Source organism: Hippopotamus amphibius, chromosome 9, assembly GCF_030028045.1.
Source record: "Hippopotamus amphibius kiboko isolate mHipAmp2 chromosome 9, mHipAmp2.hap2, whole genome shotgun sequence".
Classification (NCBI taxonomy): domain Eukaryota; kingdom Metazoa; phylum Chordata; class Mammalia; order Artiodactyla; family Hippopotamidae; genus Hippopotamus; species Hippopotamus amphibius.
Genome location: NC_080194.1, coordinates 33,976,431 through 33,997,354, shown reverse-complemented (window position 1 = coordinate 33,997,354; position 20,924 = coordinate 33,976,431). Strand labels below are relative to the sequence as shown.

Below are 20,924 nucleotides of genomic sequence, written 5' to 3'. Positions count from 1 at the left end.
CACACACACACACACACACACAGGCCCAAGCAGCATTCAGAGATTCTTTAGATCCAAGTGAAATCTATGAAACAAAATGGGACTTCTTATTATCTGACCATCCACCTTTTCTGCATGATGATACACTATTTTTCAACGGTTTTCAAATACTCCAGGGAAGCTTTATTCATTCATGCTTTTGGTGTTCTATGTAAAGTCTCTGCTTAACTAAAGGTTGCAAAATGTTCTCCTAAGTTTTCCTTTAAAAACCTTTATAGTTTTAGCTTTTACATTTAGTCCATGATCTACTTCAAATTACTTTTTCTGTATGGTGTGAGGCAGGGTCAAGGCTATTTTTTTTTCCCAAATGGGTATTCAGTTGTTTCAGCAACCCTATCTTTTCCACAACTGAATTACCTTGACAACTTTACTGAATATATATTTACCACAATGTGTGCATTTGCTTCTAGACTGCAGCATGAATCTACAAAGCACAATCCTTAAGCCAATATCACACTTCAATATTGAGCTCTATAGTATATCTTGAAACCAGGTAGTGCAAGTCCTCCAACTTTATTCTTTCATCTCCAAATTGTTTCAGCTACTTGCTACACAATGTGTCTTAGCGATTGATTCATGTCACTGAATAAAGCTCTATGTCATATTTTTCTAAAAAGTTTTTAATAGTAGTAAAGTGTACATAACATAAAATTCATCAACCTAACCATTTTTAAATGTGCAGTTCAGTAGTGTTAAGTACATTCATATTGTCCTGCAATCACTCTTCAGAACACTTTTCATCTTCCAAAATTGAAAATCTATACCCATTAAACAATTCCCCATTCTTCTCTCCCCCTGCCACCCTCACCCATGGCCACCACCATTCTACCTTCTTTCTCTATGAATCTGACTACTCTAGGTACTTTATTCTGTGACTGGCTTATTTCACTTAGCATAATGTCCTCAAGTTTCATCCATGATGTAGCATATGTCAGAATCTCTGTCATTTTTAAGGCTGAATAATATTTCATTGTATGTATACACCACATTTTGTTTATCCATTCATCTGTCAGTGGCTACTTGGGTTGCTACTGGCTGTTGTGAATAACGCCACTATGAACATATGTGAACAAAAAATCTATTTGAGTTCCTGGTTTCAGTTCTTTTGGGTATATACCCAGAAGTGAAACTGCTGGACCATACAATAATTCTGTTCTCAATTTTTTGAGGAACCGCCATATCATTTTCCACAGCACCTGCACCATTTTACATTTTCACCAACAATGCACAAGGACTGCAATTTCTCCACATCTTTGCCAACACTTATTTTCTGTTGTGTTTTTTTATGTTAGTCATCATAATAGGTGTGAAGTGGCATCTCATCATTTTGATTTGCATTTCCCTAATGGTTAGTGATGTTAGCATCTTTTCATGTGTTTGTTAGCCATCTGCACATCTCCTTCTATCTCATATTTTTTGAAAGTTGTATATATTCTGATGAATGACTGTGGCACTACTAACTCAATCAGTGACATACTGATGGGCATTTAGGTAGTTTCCAATTTTTTGCCATGAATAACTTTACACATGCATATGTATAAGTAACCATAAAAATCAATGTGTTCAGGATGCATGTTTTCCAATTCACTACCTTCCACTCTCAAAAGCATTCTGGTTTGAATAACATACTATTCATCCAAGTGTCAGTTCCGCTATAAGACAAACTGCTAAAAGTGAAATTAGGCAAGAACTAACTCTGATTAAACCTCCCAGGCTATTTGTTACCAGAAACGACCTCACATTAGAAGTCCAGTATTAGAAAGAGGTATCAAAATATGGCATTGCTCTGTTTGAGACATGTAGGCTATACGCTTAGATTATAGGAATTGCAGAGAACAAAAATCAAAGGCACGAGTAGGATTCAAGTACAAAAGACTGACAGAATAGTGATAACATCACTTCCCAGAGAAAACAAAATACAAAAAAAATGAAAATTGAATTTTACAGAAAGTCTGTAGTAAGGGGGCCACAAAAACAAAATAAAACAAAAATAGGGAAAAATGGAAGAGAATTAACTGCGATTAAGAGAGAATTAGCATGATGAAGACTGTTGTATTTTCTCTGACACCAAATATGTGTTTTTGCCCAACATCAACTGGGTGTCCAACAATTCAATTCAATTATGACACTAACTTCCTAGAGTCAGTACAGACCCCACAATCGAGGGGTCAGGGTTCAGCCCCACAAGACTGCCCTCACTTCAGATGTCAGCTGCACAAGGGGTGACCAAGTTATTCACACTTCCGCCTCGAGACTACAAACTCAGGGGTTCAGATGACTGTCCCCCTCAGGTTTAATAATTCGCTAGAATAATTCACTGAATTCAGGAAAACACTTTACCTACACTTACCAGTTTAGTGTAAAGGATATAACTCAAAAAGAGCCAAAGAGAAGACACGTATAAGTCAAGGTATGAAGGGAGGGGGTGACAGAGTCTCCACGCCTTCTCCAAGCACACTACCCTCCCAGCACATCAATGTGTTCACCAACTCAGATCTCTACACCCCTTCATTTAGGGGTTTTTATGGACATTTCATTAGGTAGGCATGATTGATTAGCTCACTGACCACTGGTGACTGAACTCATCTCCAGCCTCTCTCCCCTCCCCAGTGGGGCTAAAATTTCCAATCCTCTAACCACATGGTTGGTTCCTTTGGCACATCACCCCCTTTCCTGAAACTATCTAGGGTTCCCTAAACTCACAAGCCATCTCATTAGCATATAAAAGACAGTAAATTCCAAAGATTTCAGGAATTCTGTGCCAGGAACTGAGACAAAAACTAAATACAGTAGTCATTTTTTTATCTTACCACAAAGACTGAATTAGTGATGTCAAAAAACAAAGTGGCCAAGGAGAATTAAGATAAGGGAAAAGACCTTTGAATTTCAGCAAGAACACTGTGGCAAAGGAAAAGTAGTTGTTCACTAAATCTGTTTCACTTTTCTCCTAGGCACATATCTAGGTTTTACTTGCCAAACTTCCATTACAGTTAACTGTGAGTAAATGACTGATTTCTGATGAATGGAACAGGATGGAAGCGATGCATACAGCCTCCCAGGCCTACCCCTTTAAGACCCATCTTTACTATTCTCCATGCTTTCTTTTACTACTCTGCCAACTGAATGTTGATGCCCAAGATAACCTTGAGAACCACACTTTGAAGACAGCAAACCACACTCCCACCTACCCCTGTGCCACTAATCAAGTAAGTGATTGTGCAAATAAGAAGAAAAAAGCTCACCTCATTCTAGCCACTAAGGCTGCAAGGTTTACCTATTACAACATCTAGTATTACCTTAATGAATTCATAAAACACGACTAAACTTCAACTTCGTGATTTCAGAATGGAGGACATAAACTGTACTTCAGAATAAACCCCTGAGATGTGGGTAAGATGTACATAAGAGATGTGAGTAGAGAGCAAGAAATCATAACATTACAGTTTATTAAAATATTAACAATCACCTGATAACAGCCTTGTAGCAACAGTAATATTATCAGAAAGATAAATTAACTTTGCTTAAGATTTTAAAGTTTCATATCCCATATTCCTTCCCTAGTACCACACTAGTCTCCTATAGAATTGGAGACAGAAATGAAGAAGAATCATTTGAAACATTTTATAATGAAGAAGAAACAGGATAATAGCTAAAAGAGATAAAGTCAAGAAAAGACTTTTTAAAGCTAATACTTGGCATCAGTGGAAAATGAAGAACAGAATAAGGAGCTGGCAGTTATAAAGTACAGAACAACCCATAGTGGTGATATGACAAGACAATTACATGATACATGAGTAGTAGTATTCTGTGTGGTAATGGGGCCAGGCTATTTGCAACATGAATTTGTAGTAGGTTAGGCTTGTGTACTGTAGTTCTACGTTTTCCTCGGGAAGTTCTCTATGGTGTCAAAGCATTAGGGATAGCAGAACCCCAGTATGGGAAGAAAACCTTTCCTGAGGTGGTTCTGAGAACAGACCATGGAGACCAGGTAGGTGGTTCTCCAGCATAACTGAGGCTATCACTACATTAGTAAAATAAGCAGAATTGTAAGTTACTGAAAGTCTAGTCCAGTGTAACAAACCACTTTAGTAAGCATCAAGGAAGGTGAGAAGAATAACACTAAGACTGACTAGCTTCTACCTTTGAGATGTTGAGAGAATCCGCTATCTCAGACGCACACTCTAGACTCCATGTGGAGGATGGAGTTCCTACCCATCATGCAGTTTTATTACTTCAAAGAGACTGTATCTTTGAGAGTAGGAAACAAAAACGTTAGCTCAAACCACCACTTTCCAGCTTAAATCCCGTTTATATCCACTTGCTTTGTTGTGAATATAACTTTAAAAGTCCTTTTTGTAGTCCTTAGTATGTTTCAAAAGCCATGCCGTCACAAAACAACCTAAACATCCACTGACAGAGGAATGGATGAAGAAGATGTGGTACGTATATATAATGGAATACTACTCAGCCATAAAAGAGAACAAAATAATGCAATTTGCAGCATGGTTGCAACTGGAGATTATCGTACTAAGTGAAGTAAGTCAGAAAGAGAAAGACAAATACCACATGATATCACTTACATGTGGAATCTAAAATATGGCACAAATGAACCTCTCTACAAAACAGAAACAGACTCACAGACATACAGAACAGACTTGTGGTTGCCAAGCCGGAGGGGGGGTATGGGAGGGATGGATTGGGAGTTTGGGGTTAGTAGATACAAACTATTACATATAGAATGGGATAAACAACAAGGTCTACTGTATAACACAGGGAACTATATTCAATATCCTGGGATAAACCATAATGGAATAGAATACAAAAAAGAATGTATTTATGTGTATAATTGAGTCACTCTGCTGTATAGCAGAAATTAACACAACACTGTAAATCAACTATACCTCAATAAAGAAATAAACTTTAAAAAAAAGCCATGTCACTAATAAGAAAAAAAATATCAAATTGTTCACTTTAAATATATGCAATTTATCGTATGTCAATTATATCTCAATAAAAGTTCTGTTAAAAAAAAAAAAAGGAACTAAAGACCACTACTCTAACTTAAGCAATAAATGTATTAGTTTATGAAGATTTTCTTTAAAAAAAAAAAAAAAAAAAGGCCATGTCTTCATATGTCATAGCAGTGTTCTTGTTTTTCAGCTTCAACTCTATGCAAAAGCAAGAGTTCTTTCACACATCCTTTATACCAAACTTTAAAACTGAATTCATCACCAAGCACCCTACCTCAGCACAGAGGTTTTAGATGCTACCTACAGTATCTTTCATAGGTCTCTTTTATAATTATATATTTTTTATTTTTAGCTGTCTTCTTATATTTCTCAAATATCTCTGGCTAAGAAAGTATCCTATCTTTAGTCTAAATAATTACTTACACAGCTAGTTTTTAATACTCACATGCAGGACCTACATTTTCACCTATTATATTTAATCCTCTTATATAAAGGGCCCATAACTCCAGCCTTTTAAAAATCTTTGTGAACCCTGATTCTGTCATCCAATATGTTCACTAATTTTCTCATTCTCCTTTCACGCATATTCTTCTACAAAGAGGGGAGAAAGCTTGCCTCCATCCTTTCTACACTCAGTTTCCTGACCAAACAGTATTTATACCTAGGTCAGATAGACAATGGCTAGCCCATTTGTGGTATTCAATGCATTTTAAACAGTTTAAAGAAGTAAAATATTACATGATATTTATACTTACTTCTCTGCCCTCAAATAGCATCCCATACTAAGGCTACTTCTCCTATGGTACAACTACAGAATGTTGAATACAATATTTTTTTACCTCTTCTCCTCAATCTATGCTTACAATTATAAAAAACTGGTTTCATATTGAAAAGCAGTCAAACCATTAGTCTATAACTTCAATAAGTGAACCAATACCTTAAGAACCTCAAATTTATAAATTCTAATGAAACGTTTAATCTTCGTTTACACAAGCCACAACATTTTTTATTACAGTACTTCAGTCATCAAAAAGAAATGAGAAAGATCTACAAATGCCTCAGAGCAGGCATTCCCTAGTAAAGATTGTGGCACATTTTCTGAATTATGATATAAAAAATTTCACTTCTGAGACAGGGCATCTTTAAAAAGAGCTAGTGCCTAACCAATACTATTTTGTTGATGCTCAAAACTGAGCCAATAAAAACATTTCATAATCAGAAATAGATTGTTAGCCATAGAATGCCTCTGCAAAACAATTCTTAAATTTTCTTTGAAATACAGTCACTAAAATTAACTGAAACTTTATTTATATGACTGTCTGTGGTTTCCATGTATGCCTAAAAGGCACAAGAAAAAGATAAAAATATCCCAGAATTGGAAAAGCAGTCATTATGTTTGGTCTAGCTTATTTTCATATTTTTATTTTTAAAAACCATCCAAATTAAAGCTCAGCAGTTCTCAATAGAGGAAAAGAAAGAAGGCAATTTCTTTACACAAAAGCAGCAAGACTAAATTCAGCATCATCTAACTTAAATTTGGGATTTGACTTATTAGTGAATGAATGCCTAAAATCTTTTCCCACAAGTCCTAAGTTTAGTCTTCAGGCTGAACACAATTACCTTTCATTTATTATTTTTTTCATGGAAAGACATTTTATTTTAAATACAGCAGCGTGTACATACCAATCCCAAACTCCCAATCTATCCCTCCCCCCAGGTAACCATAAGTTTGTTCTCTAAGTCTGTGAGTCTGTTTCTGTTTTGTAAATAAGTTCATTTGTATCATTATTTTTACTTTCCGCATATAAGCAATATCATATGATATTTGTTATTGTCTGCCTTATCAATACTTCAATTAGTATGATAATCCCCAGGTCCATCCATGTTGCTGCAAATGGCATTATTTCATTCTTTTTAATGACTGAGTAATAATCCATTGTATATATGCACATCTTCTTTATCCATTCATCTATTTATGGACATTTAGGTTGCATCCATGTCTTGGCTTTTGGGCATATATACAGAGAACAACATGGTTCGAAAGGATACGTGCACCCCAATGTTCACTGCAGCACTGTTTACAATACCTTTCATTTAGAATTTAAATACATGAAATACTTGCTGTGTAGGCAGGAAAGATGGCAACAGAAAATAATTTCAATATAATCCTACGCTCTGAACCCAGGTTTATCCTCCAATAAAATAAACAAGTGAAGTTGGTTTCTAATCACACAGCATTCTTTTAACATTTCTGAACCTCAGTCCTTCCAAATTATAGAATACTGTTTACAGATCTTGCATTTACATTAAAATACAAATACTAACCATAGCTTAAAATGTCACTCTCAGAATATTCTCAGATCTTGGCTGAGACTGAGAGTTAAAAGACCTGGGTTTGAATGCTAGCTTTGCTGCATCTTGGCTATTTGACCTTAGTGAAATTGTTTAAACTTCCTAATCCTCAATTTACCTACCTTTAAAATTAGATATACAACCTCTAACCATCTAATTTGTGGGTTCATCACAGTCTATAAATTGTATCCAACTGTTAGATATTAACATTAATGTTACCTGCTAAAAAGCTGTTCCGCTACCACCTTGGAAAGGGTAAGATTTTTTTCCATGTAAATCAACCACACCAAAGGCTGGTCTTCATCCAAAGAAGGTGACTTTGTGTACATGGTGGGATTGAAAGGGAGTTCTCTATCATGAGCTACTTCCGGAAAACCAAACAATTAATTCCAGCAAGTACTGCTCCCCATTAGACCAACTGAAAGTAGCACTCAAAGAAAAGCATTTAGAAAATGCATAATCTTCCATCAGGATAACACAAGACTGCATGTTTCTTTGATGACCAGGCAAAAACTGTTACAGCTTGGCTGGGAAGTTCTGATTCTTCTGCTGTATTCACCAGACATTGCACCTTTGGATTTCCATTTATTTCGGTCTTTACAAAATTCTCCTAATGGAAAAAATTTCAGTTCCCTGGGAGACTGTAAAAGGCACCTGGAACAATTCTTTGCTCAAAAAGATAAAAAGTTTTGGGAAGGTGGAATTATGAAGTTGCCTGAAAAATGGCAGAAGCTAGTGGAACAAAATGGTGAATACATTTTTCAACAAAGTTCTTGGTGAAAATGAAAAAAAAAAAAAATCATTACAAAAGGGTCACTACCAACCTGGAATCAAAAAAACACTTAGGCTCTGAGCCAAATCACCTTCAAGTAGACTAAAATTTTATTAGGCCTATCTTTGGTCTTGAAGTTGCAGGAGTTGCTCTATATTTATATAGTATTGTCACAGTTATTCAAGTTGTTAATACACAGAATAGTTGCACACCTCTAACCTATAAAGTATAGAACAAAGCCATAAATAATAAGATAACAAAAATTTCACAGTTAATGATTCTATTATGTTTAAAAATGGGCTTTGATAGATAAATGAATTTATTCTGTACCTGACAAAGCACAACAGACATCAGAGGATGAGAACTGCTATCAACCACAAAAAAATTAAAAGAAAAAAAATTCCCAATGTAATCCAGCAAATCAAATATTCATTAAGTATTAATCTGGCCCCCCAAATCCTGAAATGCTTCACAAAGAATCAGCCAAGATGTCATCTTGGAAAATCTTAGGTGAGGAAAAGTTATGCTACCTCTTAACACCTCGGTTTCATCAATCCAGCAGCACAAGATTCTACGTGTTATTGGAGAGACATTGACAGCACTTGAACATGGGAGTGTCTGTCACACAAAGAAAAAATATCCACTTATTAAGTAGTAAAGTCAACACGTGTCTCTCCATCACTACTGGAGAAATATTAGAGGCATCACAGGATCTATGCCTTAGCTTTTGAAACATAAAAATTACTCCTTCTCAGGGCTTCCTAGGTGGTGCAGTGGTTAAGAATCCTCCTGCCAATGCAGGGGACACGGGCTCAATTCCTGCTCCAGGAAGGTCCCACATGCCGTGAAGCAACTAAGCCCATGCGGCACAGCTACTGAGCCTGAGCTTTAGAGCCCGTGAGCCACAACTATTGAGCCCATGTGCTGCAACTACTGAAGCCCATGCGCCTAGAGCCCATGCTCCATAACAAGAGAAGCCACGGCAATGAGGAACCCACGCACCACAACGAAGAGTAGCCCCCACTCACCGCAACTAGAGAAAGCCCGCACACAGCAAAAAAAGACCCAACATGGCCAATTAAATAAATAAATTTGTAAAAAAAAAAAAAAAAAATTACTCCTTCTCAGTCATAGCTAAATAGCTAGAGTCAAATCATGATGTCTCTCTGACTCAATAACATCTGTTATTCTTGAAATTTATGAAGGTGGTTCACCGTTCATATTGTCAAACTGATGTAGTTTATATCCATCCACACAGTGATGTGAAGGGAGGTAGGAACTCACAAAAAGTTCTAAAAAGCCTTCAGTACCAAAATTTTCCCCTTTCAATCATTACTAAAAAGGACAGTGAAACAGGGTTTAAAAGCTTTAATAGTACAAACACTGGTTATCCACATCATAAGACCAATTACTGGTATTTGTAGGCATGTGGAAGAGAAGAGAAAGGAATACAGGGCTCTCTTAAAAATCTACTTTCCTCCTCCATCTGTGTGGTAACTTTTACCTTACCCAGAACACCTGACTTCTGACACCTCTAGTCACCCAATGTGTGGGGTTTCTTCCCCAAAACAAGCAATTATCCATGACACCCACTGGGTGTCCTACAATTTAACTCACTGATTAAGGTTAAGGGCTCAGTCCCATGAGACAGACTCCCACTTTAGATACCAAGTGCAAGTAGGTCTCCAGGTTATCCACAACTTCTATACGACTTGGCTACAAATCAGAGGTTCCCATGACCTCCACCCCTTTGGATTCAATCAATTTGCTGAAGTGGCTCAAAGAACTTGGGAAACTATTTTTCTTACATTATCCAGTTTATTAAAGAATATGATAAGGAATACAGATGAACAACCAGACGAAGAGATACACAGAGCGAGGTCTGGGAGAGTCCCAAGCATCGGAGTTTCTCTCTCTGTGCAGATTGGGTGCATCACCCACCCAGTAGGTGGATGTTTCACCAACCTGGAAGCTCTCCGAATCCCAAGTCGGGATTTTTATGGTGACTTTGTCATGCAGGCATGATCAATCATTAACTCCATTTTCAGCCCTTCTCCCTTTTCAAGAGAACAGAAGATGCAGCTGAAAACTCCAAGCTTCTAATCATGGTTTGGTCTTTCCAGTGACCAGCCCCCATCCAGGAGCCATCCAAAAGCCCACCCAGAGTCGCCTCATTAGAACAAAAGACACTGATATCGGGGCTTCCTAGCTGGCTCAGTGGTTGAGAATCCGCCTGCCAATGCAGGGGACACAGGTTCGATCCCTGCTCCAGGAAGATCCCACATGCCACAGAGCCAGTAAGCCCGTGCGCCACAACTACTGAGCCCGCGCTTTAGAGCCCATGAGCCACAACTATTGAGCCCATGTGCTGCAACTACTGAAGCCCACGCTCCTAGAGACCGTGCTCTGCAACAAGAGAAGCCACGGCAATGAGGAGCCCCTGCACTACAAGGAAGACTAGCCCCCAGTCACCGCAACTGAAGAGAAAGCCCACACACAGCAAAAAAGACCCAACACAGCCAATAAAATAAATAAATTTATTTAAAAAAAAGTAACTGCAACATAAATATAACCATAAATGAAACATGAAAAGAAAACTATCATTATAAAAGTACAATAAAACAACACCAACTTACCAATTCAATTCCCTGTGGAAAAGGTGTATCATCCCAGTCCTTCTGTGGAAACCTCTGGATTATTTTCCCCAGACCTGCTCCTGACCCTATTAATAAAAACAAAGTAAATTAGGTTACAGAGTACTTAAAAATCTGAATATTCATTATACTAATACTTATTTCTAAATGAATATTTGTTGAATAAATTGATATCCTGGTTAAACATTTTCAAGTTTTAAAGGGTATAAAACTATCTTCTAAATATAATACTGAAATGATAGGCAATCTCTACCCTATAGACTCTCAAAAGAGTAACACTTACGAAAAGCTAGAAAAAGACAGAGGCATTGAAATTGGGGTCTCCACACCATGGAAGTAACTGCCCTTTGTTCCCAATAAGTAAAACCATCTTCTCAGTATCTCCAGTTGAAATTTAAGAAGAACATTTCTATGAAAACAAAGTAATTTTAAGTGACAAATGAAATGGTACTGTTAGCACTAAGCTTCAGTTATGGGTTATAAGCACTGTTCTGAGTTAAATAAAGATTTTTAGAGTGGCCTGGGAATGTGACATTGTCTAGGCAGGGTTTCTCAACATCAGCATTACTGACATTTTGGGCCAGATAATTCCTTGTTGGGTTGGAGGCAGAGGGCTGGGAGCCATCCTGTGTATAAGACGTTTAGCAATATCCTTAGCTTCAACCCACTAGAAGTTAACAGCACCCACCAACGACCACCAAGTTGTTACAACCAAAAATGTCTCCAGGTCACTGCCAAAAGTGCTTGGGGGGGGGGGGGGGGGACGCAAAAATGCCCCTGGTTGAAAACCACTGGACTATATCATTATTGTTAGAAAATTACCCTGTGACACTAAAATCCAGATAAACTTAAAATTGAACTTTGGGGATATAATCTGTGCGTAATTTGGGGACAGAGAGTACATGTTAGGTCTACATTGCTTTCTGCCATACTTTAAAAAAAAAAAAAAATTTAGTTATTTATTTGGCTGTGTCGGGTCTTAGTTGCCGCACACAGGATCTCTGCTGAGGCATGCAGGATCTTTAGTTGCGGCATGCAGGATCCAGTTCCCTGACCAGGGATCGAACCGGGACCCTCTGCACTGGGGGCACAGAGTCTTAACCACTGGACCACCTTTGCAATGCTTTTTAAAGAGCTTCATGTGTTTGTACATTCTACATGTTGTTCCAACTCACTTTGATGTAAAAGCAACAACACTCTGCTTATTTGGACATCTAACTAAAGAAAATCTTAACACCTGTTTCAATTTAAAAAAGAAAAGTCATTCACTATCATCTCTCATCCTCATCCCTATGAACTGAACTTCCCCCCGGCCCTCACCTAGACTTTAATCACTTTACGACCAAACCTTACCTTAGATAAATGGAAAGTTAAATTCATTTTACTGACCAACTCAGAATTTATCTTCTAAAACTGAGGTCACATTTGACAAAGACAAAACAAGAACATTCTCAATTAAAATTAACTGATGCAGTATAGTAACTCTTCGTATACCCACCATTATAGGGTAATAAAGGATTTCATTAACAGTAATCTAAAAGTGATTTATCAAAGGCATTCAGTTTTCAAAATCTATCTCAAGCATCACCACTTCTTACATCCACATCAAAACTGATACAACAAATTACTAGATACTGGGGATACATAATGAAAAAGATATGGTCCCTATCCTCAAGGAACTGATAAGCTATTAGGAGAAACAGAAAAATGAGCTGATAATTTCAGTATATCATGGTAAGTACAATGACAGAAGAGAACCTAACATAATGTAGCAGGAAACCACAGAAAACTTTACAGAAGAAATGATAGAAAGCTTCTTGTTCTTTCAGCACCATCTTTATATGCCCAGGTATTTAGCATACTAAATGCCTGGCACTTAGTTCATACTGAGCTAAATGTTTATTTTAATAGATTCATTAATATTGACAGAAATTGTTTTAAGCTTACATCTCCTCTCTTTTTAAAAAGAGAAAAATGCATGTTATTTATCTCATATTTAACCAGGTGTTCCTATATTGTTTATTCAGTTCTGAAAGTCACACCTCATGCGCTGCAGACTCAGTAAATATTTTATCACATTAATTTTTACTAATTATAAAAGTAACAAATGTTAACTGCAGAAAAATTTTTAATATATAAAAATATAAAGAAGAAATCACCCATAATCCCATACCTGAAGACAATTACTGTTAACATTTTATCCTAGGCTTTTTTCATACATGTATTTTTTCATAAGAATTGAGATAATACTGAACCTAGCTTTATATATTGGTTTATTTTTAATATTTTATAATGGGCCGTTGATTGTAACATGCATTTTCTATTTTCTCTACTATAAATAATGCTACAAAAAGCATCTTTTTATATAAATCTTTATCCTCATCTCACTTTTGCTCAGAAAAATTCTTAGGTATACAACTAATGGATCAAAGAATATGAAAATTTTAAAGACTCACACTAAGCCAAAGGGCCTACCAGAAAGATATTACTTTTTTTACATTCTGTGTAGAAGAATGAGACTGGCATTTTCACCACATCCTTACCAACAACTGTTATTTTAAAATCTGTTTTAGTTATTGCCAATTTGAGAAGTAAAAAGCTCCTCATAAGCAGGAGTATAACTTTCAAAAGTTCTCCAGGAGCAATATTTATTTATTGATTTCATAACATTATGCAGTCTTTCAATAACATGAAAGCTTAGTTTGAAATGTTGATGTAACATTTATAACTGCACATAGAAATATAATTCATGTGATAAAACTTCATTATATGATAATGTTATTTGTAAATGGAAATTAGGTTATAAAAAGGCAAAAACAAAAATGGTAAAATGGCATTTCACAAATGAAATGTGAAAAGAGCTACAATAACTTGGTTTTGAATATCAAATATGTAAACTGATATAGCTAACAACTTTTGAGGAACTTGGGAAAATACCATACAGAAGTAAACATTGTCTGATTCTTGTTTCTTGGATTTTAAGAGTTTAGTCTGAATGTTTAAGCTTATTTTCCAAATTTATATAATTTATGTAAAGCCATTCTTATAGGAAGTGCTGGTTGTATTTAAGAATGCTGACCAAATGACATTTTACACTGAGAAACAAGCCACATTGAGGGAAGACTGTTCTTGAGTCAAATGCCTACCTGTGGACTGATTCCTCTGTCCAGAGGTGAAAGTAGGTGATTGTCAATCAGAGTGGCTGTGAAAGCAGCTCTTATTTGCACTATCTATTAGATGGGGCTGGGTGATTGGGTAGGGAGAGAGAGACATTCCTCAAAAGAAAGGGGACCACTTCTTAGAATAGAGAGGTGCTAGGCAGACAAAATTGTGACTGTTCACTGCATTGCATGCAGCTAAATTGGAAAAAAGAGGGGGCGGTTATTAGTCAAGGCCTTCACGTTTTTCTTTCCAGCCACTACTCCTCTACTCCATCACAAAATCAAGATATATTATGACCAAATGGAGTTCATACATAAAAAGGGGGACTCTTGGCAGGATAACAGCACATCTGGAAATAGCCTTCTTTGAAAAAAGTACAAATGCTAGATAAACTGCCCCAAACAAATTTAGGAAGGGTGAGGAAATACTGGCGTGATCAGGCACACTTTTCCCTCCTTTATGTGTGGTAAGCCACTTTCCCTTGGGTCCTGGTAGGAGTGCCAGACTACCCAACCCAGCCACAAGGATTAGCAAATGACCAAGGATGATCCAACCATTCATCATCTCCCTGTCAAAGTGACTGTTCTAGCCTTACCAGATGACACCAGGAAAGTCAAACAGTACTCTCGGGGGTTACTAAGTAGTATGCTACAGGTGAGGAGTTGCCAGTAGTATGAGGAAGAAGTTCATCTGCAGAACTAAAGAGTTAGTAGGGGTTAAGTGAAGAAATGTAATACTCTGCTCTATACAAAACAGGATGCTTGATATTTGTTGAGTGTACCAATTGACAAAAATTAATCATTTAAGTGGCTTGTGTACGCTTAAAGTGTAAACGTATAAAATATATACTACTTTGTGTTAGACTCTGAATTTTGAGAAATGCTACTCTAACGCATAATTTGCTAAATCTTCCATATGTTTATCTAAACAACTAGATTAGTGGTTATCTACAATAGACTTGTTTTATGAAGTCCATCTGCCCAGATCACCTTCTATCAAAACTGCCACTACCCAGAGCTCAATGAAGGGCAGCAGTCATGTTCAGAAGCACACAATCCTATCTCTCCTCTCACCGGCCAGAGAGAAATTATATAATCATTATTTGGGTTACTTTGCTTACTGCTGCTTGTCTGTCTCACCTCACTAGAATGAAAAGTGATTTTGGCCTGCTTTGTTTACTGATGTATCCTGAGCATTCAGAACAATTACTGGTATACATTAGATACTTAATAAAATATTTGTTGAGTCAATGAATGGGACTACTGGTGGGCAAGGGCATTTATAAACTGGCAAGCAACTTATGACCAGAGTGACCTGGCTGTACAAGGTATCCTAGACAAATCTGATTACTCTGCCAGGAAATCTTGAATAAAAGAAATGAGAGACTAAAGCAGCTAAAAAGATGTATCAAGACTGAGCTCAGGCAACCACAGGGGGTCATGTGTAAAGCCAGCTATAGAACAGCAGAAACCTCAGCAGAGATTTGCCAGTAGAACAGGTTAACAATACAGACGTAGAAAGCAGCAGCAATGACACAAGAGAAAGGCTGTGTAGCTGTCTAAGTTCTACCTCCAGTAAACTCTGACAGCACTGCAGCATCTGTCATCAAAACTTCTAAAGTACTGTAATGATATTCCTCCCTCTTAAGCTAGAACGGACCTATGATTCCTTGTCACTGAAGAGTCCAAACTCTAATACATTGTAAGAGGCACCCTGATAGATCAAGCCCTTTCAAACTGGTAAAGGGTCTGGAAAAATTTACATAAAAAGAAGATTTAGTCAGAAAACTTTCTTTAAAAAGTAAGAAGCACATATGAGAACTTTCTCCAAATATGTAAAGAGCTATTATGTGGAAGAAGATAGAGTGGAGCAAACTAGAGGCAAAAGCTATAATTCAGAGGAGATATTTTTGAGTCAGTATAAAGGAAGAACCTTGTGAGAATGAGAACCATCAAAAACAGAATGAAATGCCACAGACAGCAATGGTTAGAACGAGTTTTAGTACAAGCTACTAGTTTTTGTGGTCCAGAAAACTGGGCAGGATGGTAAGAGGACAAATTCAGAAAATCTGGCAAGTAGACTACTACAGCAATTGATTTATTCAACAATAAAACAATGCCAGGCCTTGTGTTAGGTGCTAAGGCTAAAACTTGCTGTGAGGCATTTAAAACTTGAATTGGGGTTTTAAACAGCATTTAAATGATTATTTTTTGTCAATAAAAGGACAGATGTAGGTACAGTATAACAATGGATAAAGATTAGGGAAGAAAATAATACTGTTTAGAAATCAGGTCATAAGGAGTCTAAGGAAATCAGGGAGAGAAAAACTAAAAAATTCCAAATTTTGGAGCAGAGATATTTCTTATTCCTATTTTAACATAATAGTAGCATCACTTAAGTCCAATAATGAGAAATGTAACTTCTTGAGAATCCAAATAAAATAAGTAATGGTATATCCAAAAGAAAAATCTTAAAAGCAGATATTCTTTCATGGTTTAAAAAGCAATTCATTAAGTCTGTTCTCTATACCTGTGACTCTATTTCTGTTTTTGCTATGAAGCAGGACGGGGGTAGGGGATTGAGAGGTACATACTACTAACGTATAAAATGGATAGGCTACAGGATGTACTATACAGCATAGGGAAACATAGTCATTGTTTTGTAGTCACTTTAAATGGAGTATAATCTATAAAAATGCTGAGTCCTGTATTGTACGACTGAAACTAATATGATGTTGTAAGTCAACTATAGTTCAGTTTTTTAATTGCAATTCAAGTTGTCTAAAAGTGCAAGATGTGTATACATGGTGACTTCTTTTCACAGTGATTTTGTTTTTCAGGTGATCTGTACACTTAGCAAACTTTATACTCAGTCTACATTTAATATTGCAAAGACACTCATGAATAATTATGGAAATTAAAGTACAGACTTTCTGACTGGCTAACACATTTCAAATATATAAACCAAGTAACAGATTAGATTTATTAATATCTACATGCAAAAGCAGAAGTCTCCAGGTCTATTAATACAGAAGGGTATTTGTCTTTGTCTAGTGTATTTCACTTAAGAGTAATGCTGGGGGAAATCAGAAGAGGCTGGTAAGAGTACGCACTTTTGACTACAAGATGAATAAGGTCTGAGGATCTAAGGTAAAACATGGTGACTATAGTTGATAACATTGTATTGTAAAACTGAAATGTGCTAACAGAGTAGAACTTGTTCTCACTTTAAAAAAATAAATATGTGAGGTGATGAATGAGTTAATTAACTAGACGGGGGAATCCTTTCACAATGCATATGTATATCAAATCACCATGATGTAGTCTTTAAATATCTTAAATTTTAATTTGTCAGTTTTACCTCAATAAATAGCTGGGAAAAAACAGAGAAAAGAAAAAAAAAATTTAATGAAGGGTACTAACAGAAACTTTTAAATAGGAATATTATACAAATGAAATAGTAAGCTTTATCACTGACTTTTGAAATAATTTTACAAGTAAATGAACAGATAATGTAGAAGAATACATCATCTAAAATGTCCTCTTATTTTCATCAAAGAGTGCCAATCCCTTGGTTCCTAACTGATCCTCATCTCTCCCAAAGAGGACAAGAAGAGAATGAACATATATTTGTCCTTTGACAGAAAGGAGAAGAGTTCTGATAAAGAAACATGGCAGACACAGTATATCTGACCTCTGATTGGTATAATGGAAAGAACCCAGGCTAGGAGGTTAGTCAGACTCAGGTTCAAATTCAGGCTCTGCTATTTCATAGTCTTGTGCCCTTGAAAAATTCACTTAATCTCTCGAAATCTCTGTTTTCTCAACCTCAAAGTATAGTTAATATAATTCCCATCATACAAGGCTGTCATTAAGAATGAAATTACATACCTAGCAGCACAGAATCTGCCACAAAAGACAGGCTTGAGAAGAAAAATCAGGTCAATTTAAGACCTACTCTTTTACTTGAAGAATATAATCTAAAAGGAGCTCCCATTGTTAATATTATCTCAATATAAGTGAGGTATCCAAAACCTATTAAGAAATCAATGGCAACCTAAAGGAAAGCCTTTAGTTGATACCTGTTTTACCCTGTACCAATCAACCCTTTTATTAATTACATGGTTGAAAACAGAAGATATCCTCTTCAAATCTGTGAAAAGCAAAAATCTGAGAGAAGACAGAGATGGAGGTAGCAGAAATGCAGCTCATCAATCTTTCTGAATTCCCATATAAAAAATAGTATCAAAATAGCACAAATTGAACTGGCATAAAGACCAATGTAACTGAATAGAGAGCCTAGAAATAAACCCTCATGTTTATGGTCAAATGATCTTTAGGAAAAGTGCCAAGGTTACACAATGGGGAAAGAATAGTTTCTTCAACAAACAGTGCTAGGAAAATTGGATATCCATATGTAAAAGGATAGAGCTGGACCCTTACCTTACACCACATACAAAAATTAACTTAAAATGGATTTAAGACCTGAAGTACAAAATTCCTAGAAGAAAACAAAATCCAATGCTTCATGGCATTGGATTTGGCAATGATTTCTTAGACACGACATCAAAAACACAAGCAACAAAAGTAAAAATAGACAAATGGGACTACATCAATCCTAAAAACTTTTGCACAGCAAAGGAAACAATGAACACAGTAAAATGCAACCTGCAAAACGGGAGAAAGTATTTGCAAGCCATATATCTGATAAGGAGTTAATATCCACAATATATGAAGAGCTCTAACAACAACAATAAAAATCCAATTTAAAAACAGGCAAAGAACTTACATAGACATTTCTGCAAAGAAGACATAAAAATGGCCAAAAAGCATATGATAAGATGCTCAACATCACTAAGCATTAGGGAAATGCTAATCAAAACCACATAGGTTAGGATGGGCACTATCAAGATTCCAGAAAATAACAAGTGCTAGTGAGGATGCAGAGTAACTGGAACTCTTATAGTGGATTGTCGTCTAGGATGTAAAATGGTACAGCCCCTGTAGAAAACAGTATGAAGGTTCCTCAAAATATTAAAAATAGAATTACCATATAATCCAATAATCCCACTTCTGGGTATATATTCAAAGAATTGAAAACAGAATCTCAAAAAGACATTTGCACATCCACGTCCACTGTAATGTTATTCACAATTGCCAAGAGGTGGAAGCAACCAAAACATCTACTAACAGATAAATGGATAAAGAAAATGTGGTACATATATACATGGAATATTATTTAGCCTTTAAAAAAGAAGGAAAGCCTGTCATATGCTACAACATGAAGAAACTTTCAGGACATTATGCTCAGTGAAATAAGCCAAATACTGAATGATTCCTGTTATATGATAAATGTAAAGTAGCCAAACTCCTAGAAACAGAAATTAGAATCGTGGTTGACGGGGGCTTGGGAAGAGAGGAAAGGGGAGTTTTGTTCACTGAGTACAGAGTTTCAGTTTTGCAATCTGAAAAAGTTCTAGGGATCTGCTGCAAAACAACATATATATATGTGTGTGTATACACACACACACACACACAAACACATATATGTAGTAAACAGTGATGTACTGTACACTTAAAAATGTTTAAGATGATAAATTTTATATTGTGCATTTTTTTACCACAATTTTAAAAAAGACAGCAAAACCAAATACTCATGGACAACATGTATATGAAAACTAGGTGAAAAGGTATACCCGAAATATAATATAAATTGTAAATAAAATAAATATAAATTGGAGAAAAACCATAAACATCCACAAAACCTGGAAAGTATCTGCATCTATGAAGGATTAAGAAACAACAGGTATGAAAACAGGAGGACTCCAAAATAGCCAACAAGTATTCACTAGAAAGCAGAATGGCCAATTTGAGAGCAGCAGCTCAAAATGGAAGGGCAAGGACAACATTTCTGCAGCAAGGACTAAAACTGCTAGAGCAGTTTAAGCCCCCACACTAGAGAAACTGCAGGGAGCAGAATCAAAATTGAGCAGAAAAGGACTTATACTACCTGACTTAAAGACTTACAATTAAAGCTAGAGAAATCAAGACAATGTGGTACTGTCATTAGAATCAGTCAATAAATTGGACAATAAAAGAAAAATCATATGACTGTCTCAATAGGTGTAGAAAAAGCATTTGACCAAATTCAATATCCATTCATAATTTTAAAAAAAAAAACCCTCAACAAATAACAAATCAAACATCCTCAATACAATAAAAAGCCTATGGCTAACATCATACTTAATGGATATAGACTTAAATGCTTTTCCACTAAGATACAGAAAAAGGATGTCCACTATCATGACTTCTATTCAACACTGTACTGGAAGTGCTAACCAGTGCAATAAAATAAGAAAAGAGACAAAAGGTATACAACTGGGAGAAGTATAAGTAATATTGCCTTTATTTGAAGACAACCTATAGAAAATCCTAAGAAATCTTAAAAAAGTAAAAAGCTACTAGAACTAATAAATGAGTTTAGCAAGACTTCAAAGGATTGATATAAAAAACTGATTGTATTTCTATATACTAGTACATTTCTATATACTAGCAATAAAAATTAAAATTTAAAAAACCACATGCTTCATTGTGATACACCATATTAGTAAACTGAAGGATAAAAACCACATGATCATGTCAAAAGCTCTTGACAAAATTCAACACCCATTTATGATAAAAACTCTCCAGAAGGTGGGCATAGAGGGAACCTACCTCAACATAATAAAGGCCATATATGACAAACCCACAACAGCAAACATCATTCTCAATGGTGAAAAACTGAAAGCATTCCCTCTAAGATCAGGAACTAGACAAGGATATCCACTCTCACCACTACCATTCAACATAGTTGTGGAAGTCCTTGCCACAGCAATCAGAGAAGAAAAAGAAATAAAAGGAATCCAAATTGGAAAAGAAGTAGTAAAACTGTCACTGTTTGCAGATGACATGATACTACACATAGAAAATCCTAAAA

At 36.1% G+C, this 20,924-nt stretch overlaps 1 protein-coding gene across 5 annotated transcripts in view; it reads right to left on the bottom strand.

Annotated features, from left to right (window-relative positions):
* The window catches only part of SBF2 (SET binding factor 2), a 440,997-nt gene that overhangs the window by 356,179 nt on the left and 63,894 nt on the right, over positions 1 to 20,924 (bottom strand). For 4 of the 5 annotated variants that reach the window (XM_057749271.1, XM_057749273.1, XM_057749274.1 and 1 more), the window contains exon 2: positions 10,770 to 10,855. In XM_057749271.1, coding sequence (XP_057605254.1) covers positions 10,770 to 10,855 — 86 coding nt within the window. Of the gene's footprint in view, positions 1 to 10,769; positions 10,856 to 11,070; positions 11,165 to 20,924 lie in introns of those variants that run through there. The other variant, XM_057749272.1, reaches the window with a different exon arrangement.